Consider the following 27,048-nt stretch of genomic DNA (forward strand, 5'->3'; position numbering starts at 1 on the left):
AAAGAAGTCATAACTACTAGAAACGTAAGGGCATGTGAATGCCTGTTCTCACTTGCAGGTGATATTGTAACAAAAAGCAGACTGCATTATCTTTTTCCAAATTTAAACAAATTTGTTTGAGCAATTGGCTGAGTAAGAAGTAGGACTGAGTGCACTTGTAGGTGCTATATATTAACATTGTTTTATTTTTGAATGCAGATTATTTTTGTATATAATTCTACATTTGTAACTTCAACTTTCAGAATAAAGAGAGTGCTTGTATTAAATATACTGAAAAATACTATTTCTTTTATATTTACAGTGCAAATATTTATAATAATATAAAGTCATCACCATACACTTTGTATAGTGTTATAATTCACATCAATGTATTTAAAAACATGGAAGACATCCAAACATTCTATATGAATGGTATTCTATTATTGTTTAAGAGCATGATTAAGTGCACAATTAATCGTGATTAAATTTTAACTACACAGTTAATCGTGATTAATTTTTAATTGAATGATTAATTGAGATTTTTATTGGCTTGGCATTCTTAGCACTTAAGCATATGCCTAGCTTTAACACTGACTTCAGTGAGACTCGTTGTGTCCTTAAGCATCTTGCTGAATCAAGATCTAATCAAGAGTGAATCTGTTGAATCAGTTGGTAATCAGATTATGGCAAAAGGAGCAGATGAAAGGCTAAGTATTGGACTATATCATTTGGTATACATCATGATGTATACATTTAGTCCTAGTCTGGGGAGAAAAACTAAAGAAAAGTGGGACAAAAAGTTCAAAAGCGGGTTTTTACAGGGAGAAAAGGACCAATACAGGAGAAGGAGGCAGTATTTCCAATTCTTATGAGCTTTGATATTTTTTCTTGCAGCTCCAGGTGCCAGAGTCATGTGATTTCTGGAGACTCTCAATTTCAATTGAAAAAGTTTCCAGGCTATGTGAGAGTAGAGCTAAGCCTGTGAATGTGAATCCCGAAGGCCCAAATGCCAAAAAGTAAATACAGAGAACGCCTCAAATTTGTTGTTGTTTTTTAAACCCTTAATTCTCTTGTGGAGGTTAAACCCATGAGTTTTGAATGCTCTGAGAAGGTGTGAAGACAGTGGGAAAGAGAGGGTAAAATGTGAGGGCCAGATAAAAAAGAATAGGAAAGGCAAACAAGTGAGCCTTTCTGACCCGGACTGAGAGCTGTGCACAGACTGAAGGGTGGGAAGGGAAGCAGACAGCGTAACAGAAGGTAGAGAGGAAGATGAAAAAGAGAGAGAACCTGATGCCAGAGTGAAGGAAGGGGGAAGTGGCTGAGTGAAGGCACCAAACCAGATTCTCCCCTTCCCTCCCAGCTATGGGTGTGGCCTCCTGGTGTCTGAGCTGAAGCCGAAGGTTTTTTTTTTGGGGGGGGGGGGGGAGGCTAAAGTAAAAGGAGGGAGGAGAAGAGGGGACATAAGATTGAGAGCGCGTGTTTGTGCTGCTCCCGGCTTCTCATTCACCCAGCACTGATCAGCACACCCGCCCCACATGCCCCCTGCTGACTTCGGTCGCTCCGGTCTCCTCCGCGAAGGAATCCCACGTTCCCCAGTGGCCAGGCGGAGGGGAGCGGGTGACCCTCGCGTTTGTAGCCCTTCCAGCAGGCAAATCCAAAGGGGGGACCCTTTTCCCCGCGCCAAAAAGTTGAGTGTCCCCGACCCGCCCGGCAGGGGGTGGTGGGGGAGCCCCAAAGTTGCCTCTTTCCCCCGAAGGTCATTCCCCTTCCTCTGGTGCAGAGTGGAGAATTGAAAGGGAGAGGGGGGAGGCGGGGTTGGTGGTGGAGAAGAGTCCAGCAACATCTGTAAAACTTGGACTCGAAGGAGGAGGAGGAGGAAAGGAGCGAGGCAGAGAGGAAGGCAGAAGGGACAACTTTTCCAACACGTGAGTATCGGAGCAGGGGTGTTTTTATGGCCCTCCTTGGGTGGACTTAAAAAGAAAAGCTGCGGTGCGATTGACATGGGGTTTTTTTTGGGGGGGGGAGGGGGGATGGAGGGGACTTCCGATGCAAGTTTTTGCTCCAGCCTGGTAGATTCTCTCCCCCGCCTCTTCCCCGCGCCTTTGTTGAACCAAATCAGAAATGTCAGTCCGGGCGAGTGAGTCAGAAGGGATCAGATTACAAGATCACTGAAACTGATGTCGGATCCGCGCGCACACAAACGGAGCGGGCTTCGCTCCTTCTCTCTCCTGCAGGGAGGAGGGCAGGAATAAAACAAGCACCAATACAAACACACACACGCAGCCCGGCCTCTTCTCTCCCAAGCCGCTTCCCTCCCCCCCCCCCCCCGCAAAAAAAAATCCCAGAAGCAAAATGCCCGCTTTCATCCTTTGGGGTCGGTCCTGTTAAGCTTTGCCAGAGGAGAGAGAAAGAGAGATCCCCTCTTGCAGGCACGGTGCGGGGGAGCTCCAGCAACCCAACCTTGCCTATGGGAAGTTTGGGGGGCTTGGCAGAAGCAGCGGCAGCCGCAGCAGGTATGTGGACTGAGTTTTGCAAGAAGTTCTTCTTTGTTTACGGGGCTGTGCGCAGTGTGTGCCGAGAAGCCAGAGGGTTGGGGGGCACTGTATTTTCATTTCCGAGCTCATTCGCGCGCTCTCTTTTTAACTCGGACGGGAGGGGAGAGGGAGGCGATCTGAGATCTACCCCCAAAAATGGCTGTCAAACTGTCCTTAACTTTAAGCAAAACAAAAAAAAGTATGCAACAATATGCAAGTACTCTCTCCCCGGCCCCTCTCTCTCTGTGCCCTACTGCACTCCGAAAGGATTTTGAGGCTTACTGTCCCACCGTTGAACTGCAGATTTGCATGCAGCAGCTGCTTTCTTCCCAAAAGAAGCTGCTTGTTATTTTGCGTGCCAGTTTCTTTGGCTGCAACTTTGTTGCTGTAGCAAACACCCCGTCCTGTCTGGAGAAGTGCAAGGATTCGCTGGGGGGAGAGGGAACACTTTAAGTGTTAGTTTTGGGGAGAGAAAAAGGCGGTTCGTTTTCTATTATGTTTTGATTAACCTGGTGGCGTTTCAGGGGAAGGTTTGGAGGTAGGATGAGGCGCCCCGTTCATTCATAACGGAGGCAGAGTGAAAGTTATGCCCTTTCTGTGTGATTTTGTTGTGACTGCTGCCTTTGGAACTTGGGTAACTTGGGAAGCTGCATATACCAAACTGCTGAGCTCTGTACACCCTCTACAACTCCCCCTCCCTCTCTTCCTCTTTCCGACCCCCCCCCCCCTTCCCTGCTATGTATGAAGAAAAATATTACGGGGGAAGGGTTGAGTATGAATCGCTCCCGACAGTTACTGTCTCGGCTTTTTTGGAGGGGAGGGGGTATGGAGAAGAGGAAGAAAACACATATAGGATTTGGTCCGTACTAGAACTTCTGCGTGTTCTTATAGCAAATAACTTTAAAGCTTTAGGAAAGTGGATACGCTGTTGTTTTAATTAGCCTGTAAACTTAGGTTGTTTACACAGTTGCTCTTCTTCCAACCCAGCTGATATAAACACACACACACACACACACACACACAAATGTGCAGCTTCCAAGTCCAGGCACCACGTGAAAAGAAAAGGTGAAAGGAAATCCCCTCCACTGCCCCTCCATTTTTTAACCCTCTGGTGTATAGTTTTGAGCTGGTCCTTTGGGTCCAGTGTTTGTGGCCTTCTGCCAGTTTATATGTAGATATATTTATGTAAAACATTTTCTCTCAGCTCTTTGCCAGCTGTTCCACATTTTCCAGCTGCCACTTCTGTTTGACATGATGGACTGTATGGATCTCAAAGTAAAAGCGCCTTTTTAGTCAAAGGTATGGATGGTTGTCCACTTGGTATATAATGTTTAAACTCTCATTAAGCAGGGGAGTGCTAGCTAGTAATGCATGCCATGCGCCACACTTTATTTTCCAGGGTTAATAAAGGGTATTTTTTTTATTTTGAAGTTTCATCATGCTTATTTAACTTCATTTATGTTGGATCACAGAAGAACTCAAATATAAATATGGTTCAAAGCCTTTGAAATATGTGGCTAATTAAATTAACAAACCTTTTTAAGACGGCGCCAGAGTCTCTCACTGTCTGTGTCTATATGCCTGATATATATGTATCTATATGGGAACAATTTAAGTCTCTTTAATACTTAGAAACCATTACAGTTCTTTGTGTTATACAACTCTTTATGGTTCAGTATTTTGGGAGATTATGGACAGAAATCCACAGGAACGAACGGGCCTTAACATATTTTGAATATTTGTGCAATTGCTTTGTAATTTTGAAAGGTACCTCTCTGATTGATTCCTATAATTATTTCATTTAGGTCCTTTATTAAAAATTAATAATGAGCTGACAGTTTCTTAATTACATATGTCAAGATTATTTTGAAGGAAGAAAAATGCTATGTTTTCAAAGATGGGTAACATAAAAATGAAAAAAAATAGTTCATTAAAATATATCACAGGATTTCTGTTGAGGGATTATATTAAAAGTAATGGTGAATGAATTTAACAATGTAAACTGAATGATGTAGCCTCATAATTGGTTTATGGAGTGAAATGTAAGGCTTAACAAGCTAGTACATAAATACATTTAGTTGGTTAGACTACATTCAAATTTAAAGCAAACATTAAATAACATTATTTGTTTGACAAGGCTACTTTTAATTGAAATATCATTTCTTTTACACTAAAGATCATGTGGTTGAGAAATCTAATGTGTGAGGAAAAGGCACTGTTTTAGTACATACTGTTCTTTAAAAAAAAGCAGTAAAGGAAATAAAACTGTGCATTTCTTGAACATCGCTTGCAGTATGGCATGCTGTTTTCCAAAACATTTTGCTGTCCAAGTAGCACAAAACAATTATCTGTATTTTCCTTTAATGAGTTGACTCCTGTTTTGTGCCAACACAACATTTAAAGGTTCATGCAAAGTTCATATCTGAAGGTTTATTTTTAAATTAAAATGAGATATTTTGTAGCTGTTTTATAAATATTCCATGTTTAATTTCATAATTTTTATTTTGGATTAGTGGGTAGGTAAATTTAAATAATTTGACCCTCCATTAAAATGATCATAGAATTTATTTCCTTTTGTAAATTACTTAATAAAAATGCTGTTCAGTCATCCATTGTATGCTACACCTTGGAAAGTTTGAATTGCACTTTCTTTTTTATTTTTGGTAAAACTATTTCGCTAGCACCCAGCTGCTGTTTTGATCCTGGCTCTGAATTCAAGTAAGAAGTGAAATCGGTACAGATGCAAAGCAGTCTCGAAAAGTTAGTCATCTTTGCCCAATAAATAAGGTATTGGATGCTTATTAAAGCAAGATCCATTGGGGGGAAGAAAGAGGAGGGAATTATGAAAGGAAGCAGTTTAATGATCAAGACTGCATGCACTTAACTATATGGAGACTGTAATGTACTAAGAAAAAACAGACTTAAAGGAAAAGTGAATCAATGAGTCATGAAATCCTTAGGAAAACCTTAGTAATGGAATGTTAATACGTTTAGACTATAGTAGATTATCTTAAAAGTCAGACTTTTCTTCTTTATGCAATTGTTATAAATCCCTAGCTAGAGAATACTTTGAAGAAGGCTTTAGTTTTGCTAGCACTCATATTCTGTAGTCATTCTGATTGTTTTGGAAGAGTCAAGAAATTTTCTGCCAACTTGCAGCAAGGTAATTAAAATGCTAAAGTGGCTATAGAGGAAGCTTTTTATTCAACAAAAGGTTCAACTATAATAAGGACTTAAAGTTGCCTTTCAACCACAGATTTTATAGACGCCCCCCACCTATGCTTCCTTAGACTTTGTCATTTTTATATGCGCATTGATTTGTTATAATTTAAAATCAAATAAAATGAGACAGAATAAACAAAAATAGGGCATGGCTGCTGAAAACTTTTCATGTACTTTCAGTTTATTTTTCATCTTTACTTTTATTTGATAGGTCTGTGAAATAGAGTTGTAGACTGGCACAGACTTTAAATGAAATTTCACACTTTGATGATTTTTTTTTACTTTGATATATTGACAGCAAAAGGAGCTGCAAAGCTTTTATATAACTTGAGCAGTAACGCCAAGCAGCAGTCAAACGTCTCTATGCATTTGTGTTTAACTGTAGAAGAAAAACATGTCCATGGGCAGTAGAGGTTCTTATCAACTCCCTAATCCCAGATCCCAGCAAACCTTGAGGGCATGCCTCAGATCTTGCTGAAATCATTGTAGACTCTCACAGTTTGCAGATTAAATATGCTATGTGTTCCTGGCTCCAACAACAGTTTTATGAGCTCACTAAGCTTCCTGTTTAAAGATCCTTTTCTGAAGTTTTTAGGAGCTGCTAAAGGCAATGCTGTCTGGAGTAAGTGGTACTTGTTAATTTAGGGACACTTTAGATATTTCATTCTGTCTGTAAAAATAGCCCAAATTGTTGTTTTCAGATTGGAAGTCAAGTTACACTGGGAAAAAAAGCCCCTTTAAAGAATAATACTGTTGTTTTAATGTGTTTATGATTATAGGAGGCTGCAAAGTGCACATGGAGTTTGATTTGTTTTATGATGGCTTGACTTTGAGTAGTGTCTTTAAAATTAAACTTTTTCAGTTGTAATTTGAAGTGTATCTTTTACTACATCATTTTCTGAGCATCTTGTTACTGATTGATTGATAGGCTGTTATAATGCATCACTTTAAGGTGTGTTTGTTCACCTTCCCAGCAAAATCTTAACAAAAAGTAAGTATTTCCTGCAGATGGTGAATTGCAGACATTTATGCAGTTTGATATTGAGGACTGCTGGTCCTCAGGAAAGTACTTTAAATTTGGTGTCCTAACTCCTCCTCAGTCTGGTAAATAGTTAACACTTATATTTCATTCACTGTAATGATGTTTATGTATTTGGTGGAATAGTCTTAATTAAACAGGAAAATACTTATATCATTGTCCAACAACATGTGTCATGTTATTCCCAAGAGAACTTGAGCCAATTTTGTGCTTAAAGGTTATTCAGTGAATGAAATTGTGAAAGCCCATTTGTCAAGGTACTGCATGGTTTCTGTTGGTTTTCAACCCCCAAATTCATTGTCTGCGAGGCCCAGTCATTAGTCATCAGTGTATTAGTGCTGCCTTCAGGCAATGCTGCCCAGCAGTTCTTCACACCATTATAGCTCTAAAAGTGTACTCTGCCGATTTGTAGAATTACTGCTCTGATTTCCGCTTGACTAGGTTTGAGGTAAGTCCCCTCCCTACCTTCTAGCTCACTCTAATCCCTGCTTTCTTTGAAGGCTGTTTTTCTGCAGAGATTTAGGGGAAACTTTCTTAAAGACTGTGTTGGCATCATACTGTGGTTTTGTTGTGGCATGCAGTGTACATATAAATTGTACCTGCATTAAACTTAAAGTACACTACATTGGCTTTGATTTGAAAAGCTGGTGTGTCTCTTTAAAAAAAAAAATCTAAAACCTAATCAATTGATTGTACTGTTGCCTAATAGTTTGTTTATACTTTTAAAAGAAACTAATTAATTGGGATAGAGTACACCTTGTTTTTCTTGACTACACACTGAGTACTCAATCAAAACTGATTATGTTCAGAACACTATCAGATTTTAATTATTAAAGTATTTGAAATTTCCACTATAGTTTTAATTATTTTGTTTTAGTTAACATTGATTGGTTACACTCTTATCCCCTTAACTGAGTCCAAAATATTTATATCTTTTTTTAGCTTGCATACCTGTTATGTGGATTAGGACTGAAGGATCAAATTAGCCTTGTGATGAATTAGAACAAAGTATATTTTTTGGATGCTTTTGGTCTAGAACTATGTTTTCTATTCCATTTTTCCTCTTCTGTGCAAATCTGCTAATATAAGGAAAATCAACTCTATGTAAAAATACCTTGTCCAGTTGTCTACAAAATGAAACTTTTGTTAAATAAGATGCTTGAATGCCTGAAACCGAATAGTCAGAAATATAGATTTAAGCCAATATCAATTCAGTACGATGTCTGCTGTTCTGAGCTGGGTATATTAAAATGAAATTCTAGCACTAAAGATCTTCACTAGTAGAATATGTGGCTTGGTGTGGTTTGGTTTGGCACTCTGACTGATGAATTGCTATGAATGGTTTTTCTTGGAAAATAAAACAGCAGTAGAATTCTGTGATTATATTGTGTGTATAGCCTAAGTGGAAATAATTTATATTGCAGCAATGTAAAGCTGTCCTGTTGCAATTCTGTGAGGTTGCAGAAGCTGCAAGGAATCTTGATGCTGTTTTACTACTACAATGAAACAGGTGTAAAATAAAAAATAAAGTTTAAAAGCTGAAGATAAAGTTTTATAAAGTACATTTTACACTTTAAATTCTTCTTGGATTCCTGTAGCCTTCCTAGCTCTTTACTGGTAAGGTTAAAACATCTGTATTAGGTAAGACTGTGAAATCCTTCTTTATGGATCAAGTCACCCTTAACATTATTGTACGTTGAGTAGATAAACACAATGTAGGACTTGGAAGTTGGTGATCAGAATATTGGACTTCCAAAATCATTTTGCTTGGGTTCTTTGATCTTGTTTAAAAATGTCGATTGTAAAATATGGCATATGGACTTTTCTTGTGTGATTTTTATATCCTCAGTTTGGAAACAGAAGATGCATCATAAGCAATAGTTGTATTATGTATGTGTCATCTGGACTGATGTATGTTAAATATATTCTTCATTGAGCTTCGTTGCTGCATAGATTGACATTGATTAATAGATCTAGTTTGGATTCTAAGGAAACTTCATTTATTGGGATTGATGATCTAAAACAATAAGTCTGAAGAAAATGATCATGCTACTGGAATTCATGTGTAAGCGCTAGTGCTCTCATAAGAATATCTCTACATTTTTTCTCTGGCAGTTGTAGTTGAAGTAACCTTTTGTTTGAGGAACTAAATAAACCATGACACAAAGCACATCCATTACAGGTGTTTGTAATTTGTTGTACCATCCTGTTCTGGAGAAAGGGCAAGAAAAGAGGGAAAGGACACACCATATCCTCACCACAAGTGTTTGCAGTGCTAATAACAGTATCAGCAGAGGAAGTCATAGGGCTTGTTATCAACACAGCAAGAGTTGCTGATTGTTTTTCTCTGTGACATATTCTCATCCTTTCAAGTACACATTATGAATGGTTGAGACCACATTTTATAGAAGCCCCGTTTTACAGAAGGGAATTACATTGCAAATATTTAAGTTTTTCTTATTATTTTAGATATATTACTTTGCTTCATAAAGGACAGAAGCAAAAACTATGCATAGACTTAGAACAGAATTTTAAAATATATACAATTTTTTTAATGAAACCTACTGATATAAACACCAAAATCTGAGATTTTTTTTATGTTAATTCTTTGCCTTAAGTTTTTTTTCTTTCTGTTTAGGGGTTTTAAACATAAGGGCATAAGATTATAAAATATTAGGCAACAGCATAGATTTTGTACCTTCAGGCAGTATCACAGTTTTAAAGAAACAGTTCTGTGTTGTTAATAGTTAGTATGTCACCTTGTAAAAATCATTTACTAAAGTTGAGACTTTGGGGGGGAGGGAGAAAGGAATTTATTTCTGTGTTTGTTTAGAAATAACATATATGGCTTCATATTCAATTAAAAAAATAAATAGTGCTTCTGTTCTATCTATCCTGGATTTTATGTAAGTAGGCCAGATGTTATAACAAGGGCAAAAAGAGGAATCAAAAGCCTATATAAATCAATTACTGTATTTAAACATGGAATTCATACAGCTGCTTTTCTTTTTATAAAATTAGTTACATAACTTTAAGACAACTGGCTAGTGAATACCTTATGAATATATACCCCAAAAGTGCATCTTGCCCTGTATTGTTTAAAACTGGCATACTCTGATTCTGTATTCCTGGCTCATGTGAGTTCTCATTTAATTTAGTGCTAGGGCTTTATGTGAATAAGGGCCAGAAGACAAGGCTGTTAGTTAGACAGCGGACAGTTAGAATCACATCTTGCTGTCCTTACTTAGGCAACGTTCCCACTCAGTAGAGTTCTGCCTGGTTAAAAAACCAAGAATGAGGTCTTAAATTAGTCTTTTTACCCATGGTGGAAAGCTATTTTATTTAGACAGCATGTTTAATCTGCTGTAATAATACAATAAATATTTAATAGGAATTTTTCCTAACAGCTTCCTAAATACTAAGAACAAACATACTTATATTGTACTTATAAGTGAAATCGAACAGAGAAAAACCAAGTCCTGTGTTTCTTCAGTATAAAGTGTTGCTGTTAACTTGTTTGATTCTATAAGATTTATGTTTTAAAATTTTCACACACTTGCAGTAATTGTTTACATATCAGCATATGTGTGTGATGCTTGACATATATATAAAATACATTTCCTGAGAGGAGTAAATATGTCTAATCCTCTAGAGGAAAGCCTCAGTTACACTTGTTCAATAGTTCAGTGTGTTCCATAGAATAATTTCTCACTTAGGGTCCAATCATGGGGCTGATAATAGTGCTGCTTTGCCTAGCTGATTGCCTTTGTGTTTGTGATCCTGTATTATTGTTGCCACTAGCTATTTAGTCTATCAGGAACAGATCAGATCATCATTAATCAGGCTTTCCGTTGAGTTGTTTTTAAATCTTCAGTTGTACATGGAAGAAGGGGGGTGGCAATCAAAGGGAAGTAATACATAGGAAGGAACAGCAGATGCATGAATTCTGAAAGGTTGTACTCTTACAGTCATCACCGTGTTGCTGTATTATTATTGTTATTATTACTATTCAGATTCAAACAGCAAAACTTTCCTATTGGATTCTAGCATTATTTTTACATTTTTTAAAATTCAGCACAGCTTTATAAGAACTATGGAATTCCAAGGGAGACATTTTTAGAGCATGCATGAAAATTAGAGAAAATGAAGAGTTGTGAAGGGTATTTATTTATTTACATATCACCGGCACTATATTATATTTCTGTAATTAATGGGAATGAACGTGTCTAAACTTTGTCCCATTTTATGCTGAATATAGCCTTAGATTGACCAGTGAGGTTGCACAGAGAATAAATCAGATCAGAATTTGGCAAAGATTGCTCATGGAAATTGTAGCCTTAGATCATTTTATATCTTTTACACTTTTTCGGAAGTTCATAGTATATGAATTAATTAATGCACCTATATGGAAGGTGAAGTATACCAAAGCTTAATCTTACAGTTGGAGGATGTTTGATAAAATACATGAAACTTTTTTGGGGGGTGAGGAATTATCAAGCATACCTGTGTGAGTGTGACTTTCCGTTCATGTTTGGTGCAAAGCAGTGCTAACATTTAAGAGTGCTAGGGAAGTTAAATATACCTAACTCAAGCTAGTATAAATCAAGCTCTCACTTAACAGTATAAAATTCTCATGTCAATTTTGCATTTGGATGCAGCTGAATAAAACAGAATTTTCTTATTCTTGAATATTCCCAAGAAAGTGAGACCAGTTCTGATAAAATTGATAAAGAGTCCTTTATGCTTGAGAGAGAGACTATGTAATTTCCTGATTGTTCTTCGTGCCTCCCCTTGTGTTTTTCACTTTCACACAGTTTTGCTGTTTGAGATGGATTATATCCCCAAAGACTGCTTCCAGTAGGGTGTATCAAAGTGCTACACACGCACACCCCCAAATACCCAGAGTAATTTCTGAAAAACTAAAGATGCTGTGTTTGCTTGCAACTGATTGGGGCACTGTGGATGCTGATAGCAATCAGTATAAACTTCCCTACTGCTGATGTAATGATGATGAATGCTGTGACACAGCTATTTCAGGCTGCTCTTCTCAGTGGATACAAACCACTTGTTAATGAATTGAATACATCTACAGCAGCATTGACTAAAACTGGGAAAGGAATTAAAAGAGAGACAATACATTAAAAGACAAATCAAATAAGAAACAAAAAGGAGAGGTAGCAAGTGGTCAAAGTATAGAGGAAACATAAAACTAATATGCAAACCAATATGCAATTTAGGGGCTGGGTGCTGCAATCTGTTACTTAGGCAAATACTCTCATTGATGTTGGTGAGACTTATCGTACGAATAACAGATACTTCACTGAGCAAAGTATCACAAGATCCGGCCCTTCAAACCAGCAATTCAGAGAGGAGAGACCATAGAAATTAAGATTTAACTCTTTTTGTAAGAAAATGGAACTAAATATATTTATGAAGATCCAAATTCTCCTCTCCTTTCAGGGAACCTGTTTGATTTCCATGAGCTCTTATTCCCACAATAGTCATAGGATTGTTTTTTAATACTGTGGTGAATACACACACATTGGTAATATTAGAACATCTTTATTAGTATAGTTTATTGTAAGAAATAGGTGTTATTACCATTTGTTTATATTCAAAATAAAGTGATGGCATTTTTCCTATAATTTCTTCATAATTGACATTTGCTTGTTGTAATCTCTCCAATTTAATATGAAATTGATGAAAGTTCCCATTTATGATTTGAAAAGAAGACACACCTGCAGACAGGCTGCCGGTATGAGAAGGATTAGGTTTAAAAGAGGGGGTCTGGAATTAATTGTGCAGTGGGCTTCAGGCCTGCCAGAAAAGTACAAAAGGTTCAAGCATGGTTGAATGGGAAAAAGCCATGAATGTTTGCTTTCAAGAAGGAATGTTTATCCCTCTGTTTACCTATGAAAGTTCAGGCTTTTGCCATATAACATTATAGTGTTTTCTCTTTGTTGCAGTCATCATTGATATGCACATGCAGATTGAGGACACTCATCAGAAACCAGCTTTCTAGTTTTTGAAAGCAGAATTCATTTTTGCAGACTATGTATTTAATGTCTCAAGATTGGGAGAAGGAAAGTCACTGTCACAAATGCATGGGGAATTGCATATTCTCAAAATATTGTGTGGTTTGTTTGTGTGTTTATTTAAAAGTGTAAACTTCAGTTTGGCTGTTTTTTCAAAAATCTTTTTGTTAGTGATCAACTACCAATGGAAATAAAGATGTATTTTGTCTTGGACCTTTGACTGCGTGTGTGTGGTTTTTTGTTTTTTTAAAAACAGACTTGTAAATTCACAGTTTCTGAGAGGGAGAAAAATCAGATCTGAGCTTTAGGACAGTGATTCTAAAAGTGTTGTGCCCCTGCACCTCTTACTGAAGTCAGGTTATGGCCCATAGTATAACTGTGGTCGGATGAGTGAGTCTGTAAAAATTATGCCTTGTAGTTCTATATTTATTTTCCACTGATGGCTCCCATGTCACCATGTAGGTCCAACCATGAGTTTTCTAATATTTAGCCTTGCAGGCTCACTCTGCTTATATAAGAATTAAGCTGTTATTTCTGCCAAGTACATCACCACATTTGATAAAGCATCAAAACAGAGTTTAAAACTGATGGTATGATTCTGCAATTCCTATACTTGTAGAACTCTCATTAACCTCAGTGGTGGGGGTGTGTGGGGGTGTGTGGGGGACGGGGAGAGCATGAGGGGGGATTGAAAGGAGGGTGACCAGATGGAGAGGCCTGGAAGGAAAGGACACTAGTTGATTATTCAAGAGGCAGAATATAATAGATTTGTTTACGTGTAGTGAGATCGCCTCTACAAGCAGATAATAATAAAAACAGACTTCAGTATGTAAACTAAGGCTATGTCTACAAAATGGACTTTACAACAGCACTACTGCAGCTGCACTGCTGTGAGGTTTCCTGTGTAGCTGCTCTATTCTGATGGGAGAGACCTCTCCTGTTGGCACAATTATTCCCCCCCCCCCCCCCCCCATGTAGAGATGACAGCTGTGTTGGTGGGAAAGCATCTCCTGCTGTCTACGCTGGCTCATCTGTTGGTGAAACGTACATTGGTCAGGGCGATATTATTTTGCATCCTGGCTCTGACCAACAAGAGCTTTGCCAACGCAAGTGCTAATGTAGACAAACCTTAAGTAGATTTGATATAGAACAGGCACTACAAGCTGATATTTATATTAGCCAGCTGCAAGTTTTACAAATTTCTGATCATAAGCGCACTTTAAAATAGTAAGTTGCTAACTAGGGCCTCTCTGTAGCAAAGGCTATATCATGGTACAGAGAAGGGAGCAGAGAAACTGCAGAGAAAAATCTGATGGGAAAAGTGGGATTCTAGCCTCTAGACTTCTCTCCATATAAACAACCCCACCTGTCCTACGGGCTGTGAAAAAAGGAGCTAAAAAAGGAGCAGGAGTCACTCTGCGGCAGAAACGCCACAGGAAAATATGTGTTAAGATGCTGCTGCATATAGCAGAATTAATTGCGGCTCCCACTCTCTTTCCCCTTTCCCATACCTCATTACTGGGGCAACAGCACAATTAGCACTCAGAGGCTAATGGTAATGCAGCTAGTATCTTAACCTTGCTGGGACAGCTAGACAGGAAGCAGCTAGAAACTAGTGAAGAGGTGATCTAGCTGTCTGGTGATCTGCATGGTTGAGGGGGATGAAACCACTGAACATACTTGGTCTCAGTGACGTTTTCTGGCTCTGTCTGTGGCTGGCTCACTCTCCTTGGTTCTGTGACAGAATGTGTGGCCTCCACAGCTTTGACAGTGGTGAAGAGCTCTTGAATTAATGTGTTCCCTTTCACATGCATTAGCCACTTGAGAGAGTGTATAGGGGCCTAAGATATCAGAAAGCAAAGGTCAGATTCTGTAGTACCCTTTAAAGCAAGGGAATGTTGCTTGACTAGAAGATTTGGCCCTTAAAAGTCAAAATAGAGCAAAAATAATGGAGACTATCAAAGTTATAGCTTTCTAAACCCCTTGGAAAAACTTTATGGAAGATTAGTCTTCTCAGTCTTCACTGATTTAATTTGGTTTAATACAGGTGGACGAAGCACATGAAGTATATATAGTAGGGTTGTCCCTTATTCTGGTCGGGGAATGGACAAGACAAGATGATAGGCTTTTGTTAATTACCATACCTTGGACTGCCCTCCCACAGAGAAGCACGCAGGAGAAAAGTTCCTACCAGATTCTCCCCCCGAAAGTGGAAAGTTTCAGGGAATAGCCTGTAAATCCTATGGATTTCTTTAGCCACTGTGCAGTGTGCTACTGGACAGTTTTTGTTTTTTTTTCTTCGGGATAGCATGACTCTTGATTTGAAGGAATTATGCTCTCATTCTCCCTCCCCTAAATGACACACAGACTTCCTGAGAAAGGAATGCAATGTCAGTTAATACCAAGGACTTGTATGCTGTTGGTGTTGGAATGGAGCTTACCATGTTACGTGTTACTCCTTAGCTTATGCAGTCCTGTATTCTGACACACCTGAAATGCTGCTCAGGGTGAGACAGGAAATCATTCTGTGAATGCTTAGCACTTATACAGCACTTTTAGCCACAGTTTTTAAAACACTTTACAAAGGTGGGTCATTGTCCCCACTTTTACAGATGGGCTACATCTTCATTGGCCCCTTCTCCGGAAGAGGCATGTTAATTTCCAACTTCAAAATAGGGAAATCCGCGGGGGATTTAAATATCCCCCGCGGTGTTTAAATAAACATGGCCGCCGCTTTTTTTCCAGCTTGGAGAAAAGCGGGGAAAAAAGCGTCTAGACTGGCGCGATCCTCCGGAATAAAGCCCTTTTCCAGAGGATCTCTTATTCCTACTTCAAAGTAGGAATCACTTCAAAGTAGGAATAAGAGATCCTCTGGAAAAGGACTTTATTCCGGAGGATCGCGCCAGTCTAGACGCTTTTTTCCAGCTTTTCCCCAAGCTGGAAAAAAAGCGGCGGCCATGTTTATTTAAATCCCGCGGGGGATATTTAAATCCCCCACGGATTTCCCTATTCTGAAGTTGGAAATTAACATGTCTCTTCCGGAGAAGGGGCCAATGTAGACGTAGCCATGGAGAATTGTGGTACAGCGAGGTGAAATGACTTGCCCAGCAGCTCAGTGGTAGAGATGGGAACAGAATCTGTGTCTTCTGAATACCAGACAAGTTCCTTGTCCTCTGAGCCATTATACATACTTTTCTTAGTAATGATTCACGTAGTACCAGGGCCTTTCATGATTCCTGATGTACAATGATGAGTTTTTTGGGATTATTTTATTAAACTAAAATACCCCATCCAGTGCGGGGAAAAGGTTTATTAGAGAGCTGCATATATATGGGTCAGAAATTTTGCTTTGTATGCATGGGTTATATTATTTACTGAATCAGTCAAAATTGCAGAAATCAGTTAACATGGGGTGTAGCACATAGTGTAATCAAATGTCTTTATAGGCTATTGTCAGGGGTGCAAGCCCCCCACTGTGCCTCAGTGCCCCCTGACTGTCCTCATCTAGCCCCTCTCAGGGCAAGTTACAGTCTGTATGGGTTGCTCATCATTGGCATCTGTCACAATGGCTCAGCTTACCTAGTCAGCCTCATGATAGGCCCGCAAACCAGAGGCTTTGTCTCCAGCCCCTAGCCAAGCGGAGTCTTGGCTGGCCCACTTCCAGCCTTTGCTGGCTATCCCCAGCTTGTCTCCCTCCAAGGAGCTCCTACTTCCTCGGCAGTCAGTCCTCCACTGGCTCCCCCTCTAAGCAAACTGTGCTTCTCTATATACACCTACCAGCTGGGCTCACACTCGCCCTAATGGTTTCAGCTGGCTTCTACAAGCCAATTGTGCTGCCCTAGATAGTTGCCAGCTGGGCTCTCCCTAGCCCAAACAGCTTCAGCTGGCCTCTTTGTTTCTCGCCCCGGCTCAGGGCCTGAGTCCTGGTCTTAAACGGCCAGTGCAGGGCAGGCGTCCTGTCACAGCTATATAAGGGTGGGCAATAACTTTTGATTGGGGGCCACGTCAAAAATTTTTGAAGCGATCGCAGGCTGTCCCAGAAGGGACGGGGCCTCAGATGGAAGGGGCAGAGCCTTTAAAAAGCAGGAGTTTGAAAGGGCTTGCGGCACCCCAGCAGCTCCCAGGCATCATGTTAGTTGGAGACAGGAGCTGCAAGTCCTTTCAATTCCTGCTATTTCAAGGGCTCACTGTTCCCGGTCTTGCTGCTAGCACGTTGCCGGGGACACGAGCCCTTTCAACTGCTTCTATTTAAAGGGCTTGCGCCTTCCTTGGGGCTGTTACCTGCCTGCCACGGGGAAGGCACGAGCCCTTTAAAAAGAAGCAGTTGAAGTGGCTCCCGTGTTCCTGGCTCCCGGACAACAGGCTAGCATGGATGGGGCCAGAACTGCGAGCCCTTTCGTTTGCTTCTCTTTAAAGGACTTGTGCCTGCTGGGTGGTTGCCTTTAAATAGAAACAGTTAAAATGGCTCACAGCTCCAGCTCCGCTAGCTCATTGCCTGGGAGCCAGAGCTGTGCAAGCCCTTTCGACTGCTTCTATTTAAAGGGATCACGTCTTCCCCGCGGCTGCCAGGCAACGCGTTGCCTGACAGGTATGTGGAAGGCGCGAGCCCTTTAAATAGAAGCAATTGAAAGGGCTTGCACAGCTCTGGCTCCCAGGCAATGCGCTAAGAGGCGGGGCCTGGATGAGCCGCATTGGCCAGATCAAAGCCCTCGACAGGCTAGATCTGGCTTGCTGAGTGCCTTTTGCCCACCCCTGGGTTACATTATGATTTTTTGTAGTGTTAGGTGTTTACTTATATTATAACTGACATAATCTAAAAGTTGAGCTAATTTAGGCCTATCCTAGAATAACAAATTTATTTTCTTTTAATATCTGTTTGGTGATATACTGGTGGCAATTAGACCACTTCAGCCCCTTCTAACTCTGTTTCTATGATAATTGCCATACTGCTCATAAAGGAAGCATATAAAACTCCTTTTTTTAAAAAAAGTCTAATTTCCTGACTTGTTTTTGTAACATGGGACCTTGTTTTAGTTCTTTTAGCAACTTGGTACTTCTTTGGGTCTAAGCACCGTATGTGCTAAATATTGATTACTAGAAGACTTACCCCGTGTTGTCCGGGTTCTTCAGGGCAGGGAGCTGGCCGTGCGGGGGGTTGCAGGAATCAGGGCAGAACCCTGGGGAGTGTGTGTGGGAGGCGGCAGTACAGAAGGCTGGAAATGGGGGGTTCAAGAGTGAGGGTTATAGACCTAGCCATAGGACTATAACAGGGTCCTTTTCTCTCCCCTCAGCCCCCACTCGGCCATTAGGAGCCTTTTCTCTTCTCCCAGACCCCTCCCCCTGGCTGCCAGGGGCCTTTTTTTTTCCTTCCAGTCCCCTCGACCCCCGCCACTAGGGCATTTTCTCCCTCTTCCCCAACACTGTGGCCAAGGGCCCAGAGTGAGGGAAAAGGTTTGGGGCAGGGGGACTACTTATCTGGTGTGCTATCAGGTAACATGGCAGAGCCCCAGCCCTGCTGGCTACTCCCTTGGTGGTATGGCTGCCCCCGGCAGACACTGCAGATTATTTAAAACAAATAAAAGGAAGTTCTTCTTCTCACAGCGCACAGTCAACCTGAGGAGGTTGTGAAGGCTAGGACTATAACAGGGTTTAAAAGAGAACTAGATAAAGTAATGGATGTTAAGTCCATTAATGGCTATTAGCCATGATGGGTAAGGAACAGTGTCCCTAGCCTCTGTCTGTCAGAAGGTAGAGATGGATGGCAGGAGAGAGATGGCTTGACCATTTCACTTCCTCTGGGGCACCTGGTATTGGCCAAGGTCGGCAGACAGGATGCTGGGCTGGATGGACCTTTGGTCTGACCCAGTATGGCCGTTCTTATGTTCTCTCCACTAGAAGCTCACTACCCCAGTGGCCACTCTCAGTATCATGTCTCCCTTTCTACATTATGGAAAACAGTCCCTTTCCCGGTGCTTCTGGTTGACCTGGCACAAATAAATCCTGACTTTAAGTTAGGAGAAGAGGAAGTTGCACATCAAATTTGGCAGTCCTAGATCTTACTGTTTAGGAGGAGTTCTTGAACATATGAACTTCTAGATGGACACACAGACAGAGGCACAAATCTTAAAGAGAGAGAGAGAGAGACTTGTATAAAGCTTATTTAATTGCCTGCCTTGTGTCAAATTAAGAGCTTGAAAATACCTATGTTTCTTGCAGACCAGGATCACTGTAGTCACAGTACCTTGAAGTGGATGCACATAGAATTTTTCCCTCTTGGAAATCTGTGGGTTTCTTTGGTTTATGTCACAAACATGAAAACTCTAGGAATGATCCAATGGATATGAAAGGACTGAACCAAGAGTCAGTGCAGATTATTTTTACTGTCATTGGTGAAAGGAAGAATAACTAAACATGCTTTTTGCATGGCTTTCCATTTCAGGGTTGTCATGCAAAGAAAGTGATCCTGTTATCTGTCACTAGCAATCACATTTACCTTTCTCTGTGGTTTTCAGAGCATTGTTCCAATATGCTTGTGTTTGAGTTATGTTTTTAAACAAACAAAATGAGAAATGCTTACATTAATAAGGCAAGATAGACTTGGTGAGGTAATCTGTTGCTGTATATTAGGGATAGTCAGAATGCTGAAGATTAAAATTTGGCTTCTCCAGTAACATGCCGGTTTGTCTCCATTTTGCTACATGGTTCCAAGCTGCTCAGGACAAAGGGGGAAAAAAATCCCGCCTCCCCTCACCCCTAAATCCATTAAAATTCTTAAAGGGTTTTAAAAAAGTGGACCTTCCCATCAAAGCAGCAGACTCGAGCATGATGCTGATTCTGTTTAAAAGCAAATGTGCTTGTCTTTGGTGTTAGCATTTCCTTAAATTCCTCAGGAACTCATGCATGCAAACCTGATTTGATGAGCTTCATGACATGGCCTGTGGATTGCTAATGCTGCTGTGCGGCAGCCTCTTTTTCAGGTGAGAAGTGTAGCAGGTTTCTGACTAAGGTTTTCATGGCATTTGAAGTTTATGACTCTCTTGTTTTATTCAGGTATTAGTGTGAGGAGAGCTGAAGTAATGAGAAGTCATCATGGAGGCTCAGTCCCATAGCTCTGCCACAACTGAGAAGAAAAAAGTTGAGAATTCCATAGTGAAATGCTCCACTCGAACAGATGTCAGTGAGAAAGCTGTTGCCTCCAGCACAACTTCCAATGGTGAGTAACAGCAGGGATTTACTAGCAGCGAAACCTACAGTAATTTTATGTTCACTGCATTCCTTGTGAATTGAGCATTTGCACCTGGATCATTGTTTGTTCTAAGGGAAGACTAAAGAAAGCAATCAGAGAAAAACAGTGAATAGGATATTATAAACCTTGTTTTGGCTTCAGGTATAGTCTTTTTCTTCCAACATTTCCAATTTGATGTGTAAATCTGTTCAGTTATTTATTAAAGGAAGTTCCTGTTTTGGCATTTTGGAAATAATCTTGATTAGCCTGGCAAGCATTGCAAATACTTTGCATTTTACCATGAAAATCTCTTACACTAGTTAGATAATTCATTATTACAAAAGAGACAAAAGTAGCCTTGTCAAAATTAATGGTGGGTTATTTTTTCTCTCTACTTTTGCAAATAAACTTTTCTGTTGTAAAGTTTTCTTTTTCTGTCCCTGAAGTTCTTTAAAGGCTGGTGTCAAAATCTCAAGCAAAGAGCGAACCTCAAATGAATTCATTTAAAAGTTTTGACTATTCAGATTTACAAAAATGAAGGAGTTTACTCAACTCTTGCTAGGGATTACTTCATTTTCCAACTTTGCACACTCTGTGCAACTCCACACCCTCAACCCTTTTCTTTGTTTAATTTACAAGAGCTGATATCACAGGTCCTTACTAAAGCATAACTCCCATTAATGTCAAGAGAAATTTTGTTCAAAAAAAAGAAGAGAATTTGGCCCAGTGGCTTATGATTGCTGCAAATTAAGTACTGAATTTAGCAAAGAATTTCAGGCAATCAATCTGGTAACTGGAAAAACTTAAAAAACAACGAATAGTCTAGTAGCACCTTAAAGACTAACAAAACATGTACATGGTATTTTGTGGGCACAGCCCACTTCTTCAGATGACTGGAGTATTAACAGTCCAGATCTAAGAACTGGTAACTGTTACAGAAGAAAACATGGCTTTTTAAAAAAAATTTGGAATCTCTCTGCATCCCTGGAATAGCTTAGAGTGTCCTTTCCTGCATCTTGCAGGGAGGCCGATGTTCACTGTTCATTGAGTTGAGCTAAAGTGCACACATTCAAAGAGAATAGGTGAAAAGTTGAGGTGAAAAATGCACACGTTCTGCAGCTCTACTGAGGGGAATATCAGCAGGATAGTTAAACATTATTAATCCCCAGTTCTGCCACCATCTTGCTGAGATTCTTAGTCAAGACACTTAACCTTTTTCTGTTTAGTTTACATACTTAGTTAACTACTAATACTCCCATTAACCATCTTAAAAGGGTGCTGTGAGGCTCCATTAAGTAAAGTGCTTTAAGATTTTCATAGGAGAAAGATTAGGATAGGAATGATTATTAACTGTTTTCTGCAATGAGGTACTAATACAGTACACTATTGGTAGCATGTTTAGAGCTGGGAGAAACTTCCCTGTCAACAGAAACATTGTAGTGTATTAACTGTGGCTAATTGTTAAGGTTGAACAAAAAAACAAAGAAAGAAAATTCAGAAATGTCAAAAGAAAAAGTTTTGATTTTGGGGAGATAGGCAGCTTTCACAGAACTGAAGAGACATTTATGAATGTAGTACCTCCCCTTATAACTTGTTGCCCAGTGACTAGGGCACTCACTTGGGCAGTGGGAGATCTTGAGTTGAATCTCCACTTTGGAGCAGGGACTTGAATCCGAAGCAGCAGTCTATAGAATGGTCTGTACTGGATCTCTCTGCAGCTCTCCTATTGAAGCTGTTCCACTTGAATGAAAAGTGGGTCTCCCACCTTACAAGCGATAAGTGATCTAACCATTGGAGTATTATGTATAAAGGGGCAGGGAAGCTCCACTATTGCTTCTTCCTCCCAAAATGTTTTGTTTGACCCAAACCACAATTTGTGGAAAATTCTGAAAAAAAAAACAGTTTGGAGTCAACCTGAAAAATTTAGTTTTGACTTTTGTTTTTTTTTTGGGGGGGGGGGGGGAGGACTGCCAGCAGACTGAAAAATCAGTTATTTGCACAGCTGCAAAATGCACCCTGCATCTTGATAAGTCAGCAACAAGTCTCCCTGTGACTTCAACAGTGAGGGATTGAGCCCTTAGGCATACTTTTTAATCAAATCAGTTGTTAAGTAAATTCAGGACTGGAGTATCTCGTCTACCCTAATATACAGCCAGCCCTAGAATTCTTCCACAAGTGCAGGGTTAGGCTTTGGATGGATGTAAACTTTACTCCTCCAGGGCATTAAGATGTTTCTCTTAACCTTTATGGTCCACATATAACATAGTGACATAATGATACAAAATTTTTAGAAATACTGAAGTTTGTAATTCCAATATGCTAAAGTTTTGTCCCTCTGCAAATGTGACCACCGTGTTAATGAAATTTTTAGCAGGAGACAAATTTAATGAATGCAGCATGAAAGCTCACTGTTACCGTATATTCCGGCGTACAAGACGACTTTTGATGTTAAAAAACATCCCCCAAAAATCGGGGGTCGTCTTGTACGCCTGGGCTGCCCCCCCGCCGGAGCTCCTCCGCGGCTTTGCAAAGCTGCTGCGGCTTTGCTCCCGGTGCCTCTGGTGTGCTGGGGACCGTCTCCAGCAGACCAGGGACACCGGGAGCAAAGGAGGCGGAGGGGCGCTGGGGTATAAGATGAAACCCTATCTTTTAATTAAAAAAATTAGGGGGTCGTTTTATACGCCCAGTCGCCCTATACGCTGGAAAATACGGTACATCTTTTCTGTAAGCTAGAATTGTTAAGTGTTGAGTGAATTTCATCAGTTGATAAAACATACCATTTGTTACACAGTCGTTCAGTTTCTGTTTCTGTTTATGAATTACAGCTTTTTACAAAAAGGCCTAATAACATGGAATGGTTGTGATTTACAGCTTATAATATATTTTTAAGCAGCCTTACCTTGCTTGAAAAAAGCAGAGTAATCATTAGTGTGTTTACCAAACAAGTCCTTGCATGCATCCATTACAGATCAACATCTGCCAGTCATATCAACATCACCTCATAAATATGTCTAAAACTGTGTTTTCATTTCTGGACAACACACTAATTAGCAAAGTTTGCAGAGTAACATATACTTGAGTGACAGCTGTCCAAGAGGTGCTACGTGAAGGGGCATTTTCTGAGTGGCTCCACTGTCTTCTAAAAGATTTAGAATTGAGTCATAAATAGGTTGAAAGCTCTTACAGGTTTTATGCAGAGCTCACAACTGTGCAGAAGAAACAATGAAGACTCTCTTTTTAGTATTTCTTTGCAATGCCTGAAAGAAAATAATTGCCCAGTGCACCTGATAGCAGGACTGATGTTTAAATAATTATACTTGGAATAATTAAAAAACGAATAGGCCTTATATACAAACTCTGTTTTACATTGGAGTCTCTTCGCGTCTGTGTGTGTGGCTGTAACTATGTGATGATAGATTTGAGGCCCAATTGTGTGGTGATGATTCTAAGTTTATGTTATTTCACCTAAACTCATGGCCCATAGTTTTCACTTTGGCCCTTTATGCAGAACTACCACGATTACTCTACTTCAAACAACAAATCCTGTTGCAGTTGCTTAACCACAAACTGTACTATAGAGCTAAATTGCTAGTCATGTGTTAGTTGAGGGGCTTCCAGCATTTCCACCAGAGACCCCTAATTTCAGGTCTTTTGTAGCTCAGCCATTACAATGTGCTCCAGGCTGCAGCTTGCGTGGAAGGTCTCAGTACTGGAATAAATTAAAACTTTTGTTTAAGTTTATGCTCAGAAAAAAACAATCATTTGGAATAATTTTAAATCATGTTAGCAACTTTTTGATGTCCTATAACACCGATGTAATTTGGAAGTGACATTATTTTGGAATGAATGATTGAAGGTCTTTGGTCTCTTCTTTATGTTTGATTTTTGTATTTATCAGCCAAAACCACACATCTGAGGATGGTACACTTCTTTTCAAATCTGGTCTTTCCCCCTTCTTTGTACTAATGCTGTATTTATTGCCAGGGTAGTGTCAAGAAAAAAGCTAAACAAAACCAAACTCTTGAAAGAAATTTTGCTACTGGAGACGTTTATACAGTACTTTGTGACTGAATAAGACTCTATTACTACCATGCCAGAATACAAAAATATTCACATTTATTTGTGATTTAATACCCTTAGATTGAATCCACTCCACAAATGCCAAGAATTAATAATAAACAATAACAAATAAACATTATTTGAACATAGTTACCATGTTACTAGTGTTTATGCTGGAATATTATGCCTGTGCCTCAGACATAAACCATAAAACCATATTGGTGTCATGAAGTTTCACTGACATGCTTCCACATTCCTCTTTCTATTCCTCTCAACACGTATGTGCACCCTGAAGTGACCAGATAGTATGAAAAATTGGGAGATGGATGGGAGCCAATAGGTGCCTATATAAAACAAAGCCCTTAATATAGAGGCCATCCCTTCCCTGTAAAATCAGAACATCTGGTCACCCTAATGCATCCCTCCCATTACCATTTTACTGACACAATAATACCTTTGTGGCACTGGATGCACACAGGTGAGGGAACTGTTCCCTGTGATGTTCATTTATCTCTATTTATGTAGACCCTGATCCTGCAAACTCCTCCATGCACACAGTAGCCTCATTGAAGTCAAGTAGGCAACATGAGAGGGGTCCAAAGGTAGTAAAACTGATTTGAACATTAGATCAAAAACTTGAATTTTCTGTATCCTTTTCTAGCTGATTATTAGGGCAGCTCATACTATTGTCCTGATGGAACTTTCTTTTCCCTCTGCTGATAACATGGTGTTTACTATGGTAATAAATAATCAGTGGATTGAAAAAACCTAATGCATTTTTCCTCTTTGAAGTAAAAGATTGAAACATTAAGTTTTTTAGAGCCTTGGAGAAGTGTAATAAATGTGCACAAGTCCTGCTCCTTGCACTTGTATGAAACCCTGCACACGTGGCGCCTCATTGACTAAAGCAGGGATCTGCATGGAGGAAGAAGGCTGAGTCAGTGGCTTCTGATCCTTCTGAAAATTTTCAGTGTAGCTCTGAGCCGCAATCAAGCAAGCATTGCAGCAGTGTTTAGCTCTAATTGTCTGAGTAGCTCTAGTGGGACTATTTGCATGCTTAAAGTTAAGCATCTGCTTTATCACTTCAGTAGACTGGGCCCTTAGATTATAAGTCTTTGGTAAAATACTTTTATAAATGGAGCTTAACAGTAAGAAAATACTAGCTTGAAAAAAAGAAAAAGGGTTGACACCTAAACCTCTTCTCTCCTCTTACCCCACCTTATTTGGAATTGGAATTTTTTCATTGAGTCTCCTGTATGAAAATGTTGGTGGACTTTTTTATTTTTAGTTTATTTTTGGTGAACAAAATCCAGTGAATTCTTGTTACCCGCAAACAACTAATTTTAAAAAGTAAACTTACATTTGACAGCATTGCTTGCATTGAGGCAGTATTTATTTGTGAACCATCTTTTTTATGGGTTTTGTTGGTGATTGTAAATAAAATGTGTTTTGTCCACTTGTGGCAATGATTTATTTTATTTTATTTTATTTTAGCTTGCATTTCAAACAGTGCAGTTATTGTATAAAAGCTCCTTCAGTTTCTGACAGGCAAGTACTTATTTTCAGTTCGATGTGTTTTGTCTACTTTTTTTGACCCATGTGCTCTTTTCAGTGTAATCTGATATTTCTTATTAACCTATTACTTAGCTTTTTAAAAAAAAGCTAATTATGAGCGTATGTAGGTTATAGACTTGACTACCTTTATCAGAAGCAGATAGTTATTGAGAACATACTTTAAAGTGATAACAGAAATTATATTGATGATGATGTAACTTGAAACCAAGCTTGAGAGATGGAAAAAATGAGAGGAAATTCACATACCCATTTTGGTTCTTTTAGAAGAGGAGCCACCTTCATCTAGGTCTTCAAAATGTAAATTTAAAAAATAATTCTTTAAGGATTCAGTCAGAAAAGCATCCAGAAATCAGTGGCTCCCTAAGAATCACATTTCCTGTTTAACTTTTGGGTACTTATTAGCCACGCTACTTGCTTTCAAGTGAGATGGTGAATATTCCAAGTAACCTCTAGTCATATTAATCAGGCACAACAGTATACAAAATAAGTGTAAGGATCTGGTCCTGAGAAGTGCTGAACATCCATAATAATCACTGAGTATCATCAGGCCCTAACAGAATAAATTAAAAGGAGGGGGCTTTACTCGGGAATATATCTCACTAACTCGCTTGGCTTGTGGCCATATTCTGCCCTGAATCCAGTGAGAGTGCATCCTTGTAATTTAGAGTGTACGTTGGTCTTTGGAATGTTGTAATGCGTAATAGGTAGTCAGATAAACATGGGATCTTATCTGAATAATCGATGCATAATCCTTCCTGTATGTTTACTAATGGGATTTCAGTTACACTGTTAATGGTCTGGTCCAGTGTTCCATCTCTAAGATTTTCCAACTATGAGTGGAGTGAGTTTTGGCTTGTGCACCAATATTGAGGTCATGTGCGCTGGTTTGGATGTGCACCCATTTTATTAATACACACGTTCCCGGCCACTGGAGCAGACCCCTTCCCCCCTCTTGCCATATGGCAGGTCCCATTCCTGGCCCCAGATGTCAGAACAGGCTGCATCTCCCCTGCCACATGGCAGCCCCTGCCGCCGGAGCAAGCCTCCCACTATGCAGCTAGGGAAGGTCCCTCCCTCCCGCCCCAGCAGCTCCTCAGCACGCAGTCTCAGCTGGCTCCATCCGACAGAGCAGCGGCCTCCAGAGGAGGTAGGTGGGGGATACATTTTTTTGTACACGGCTGCGCAGGCGCACACCTTAGCAGGAACTATGATCTGGTCTGTCATGAATTTGAAACAAACTTATTGTACCCAGTTCTCAGTGTTCAGTTTCTTAGTTCAGGGAGAGAGCTTTCTTCATTCCCTAAACTAAACAATCCTGTACAATGCATGGACGATACAGTTCTACAGCATTAATTCTGCAGGGTTTCCCTCCTCTCCTTT

The 27,048-nt window shown here is 39.9% G+C and overlaps 1 protein-coding gene across 5 annotated transcripts in view; it reads left to right on the forward strand.

Annotated features, from left to right (window-relative positions):
• The first annotated feature begins 1,774 nt into the window (after positions 1-1,774).
• GLI3 (GLI family zinc finger 3) overlaps positions 1,775-27,048 on the forward strand; it is a 261,689-nt gene continuing 236,415 nt past the window's right edge. The window contains exons 1-3 of one of the 5 annotated variants that reach the window (XM_014574077.3): positions 2,161-2,492; positions 3,718-3,812; positions 19,860-20,022. In XM_014574077.3, the coding sequence (XP_014429563.2) occupies positions 19,899-20,022 (124 nt within the window). In that variant the 5' untranslated portion in view covers positions 2,161-2,492; positions 3,718-3,812; positions 19,860-19,898. Of the gene's footprint in view, positions 1,905-2,159; positions 2,493-3,717; positions 3,813-19,859; positions 20,023-27,048 lie in introns of those variants that run through there. The other 4 variants (XM_006124084.4, XM_006124082.4, XM_006124086.4 and 1 more) reach the window with 4 other exon arrangements.

This window comes from Pelodiscus sinensis, chromosome 2, assembly GCF_049634645.1.
Source record: "Pelodiscus sinensis isolate JC-2024 chromosome 2, ASM4963464v1, whole genome shotgun sequence".
NCBI lineage: Eukaryota > Metazoa > Chordata > Testudines > Trionychidae > Pelodiscus > Pelodiscus sinensis.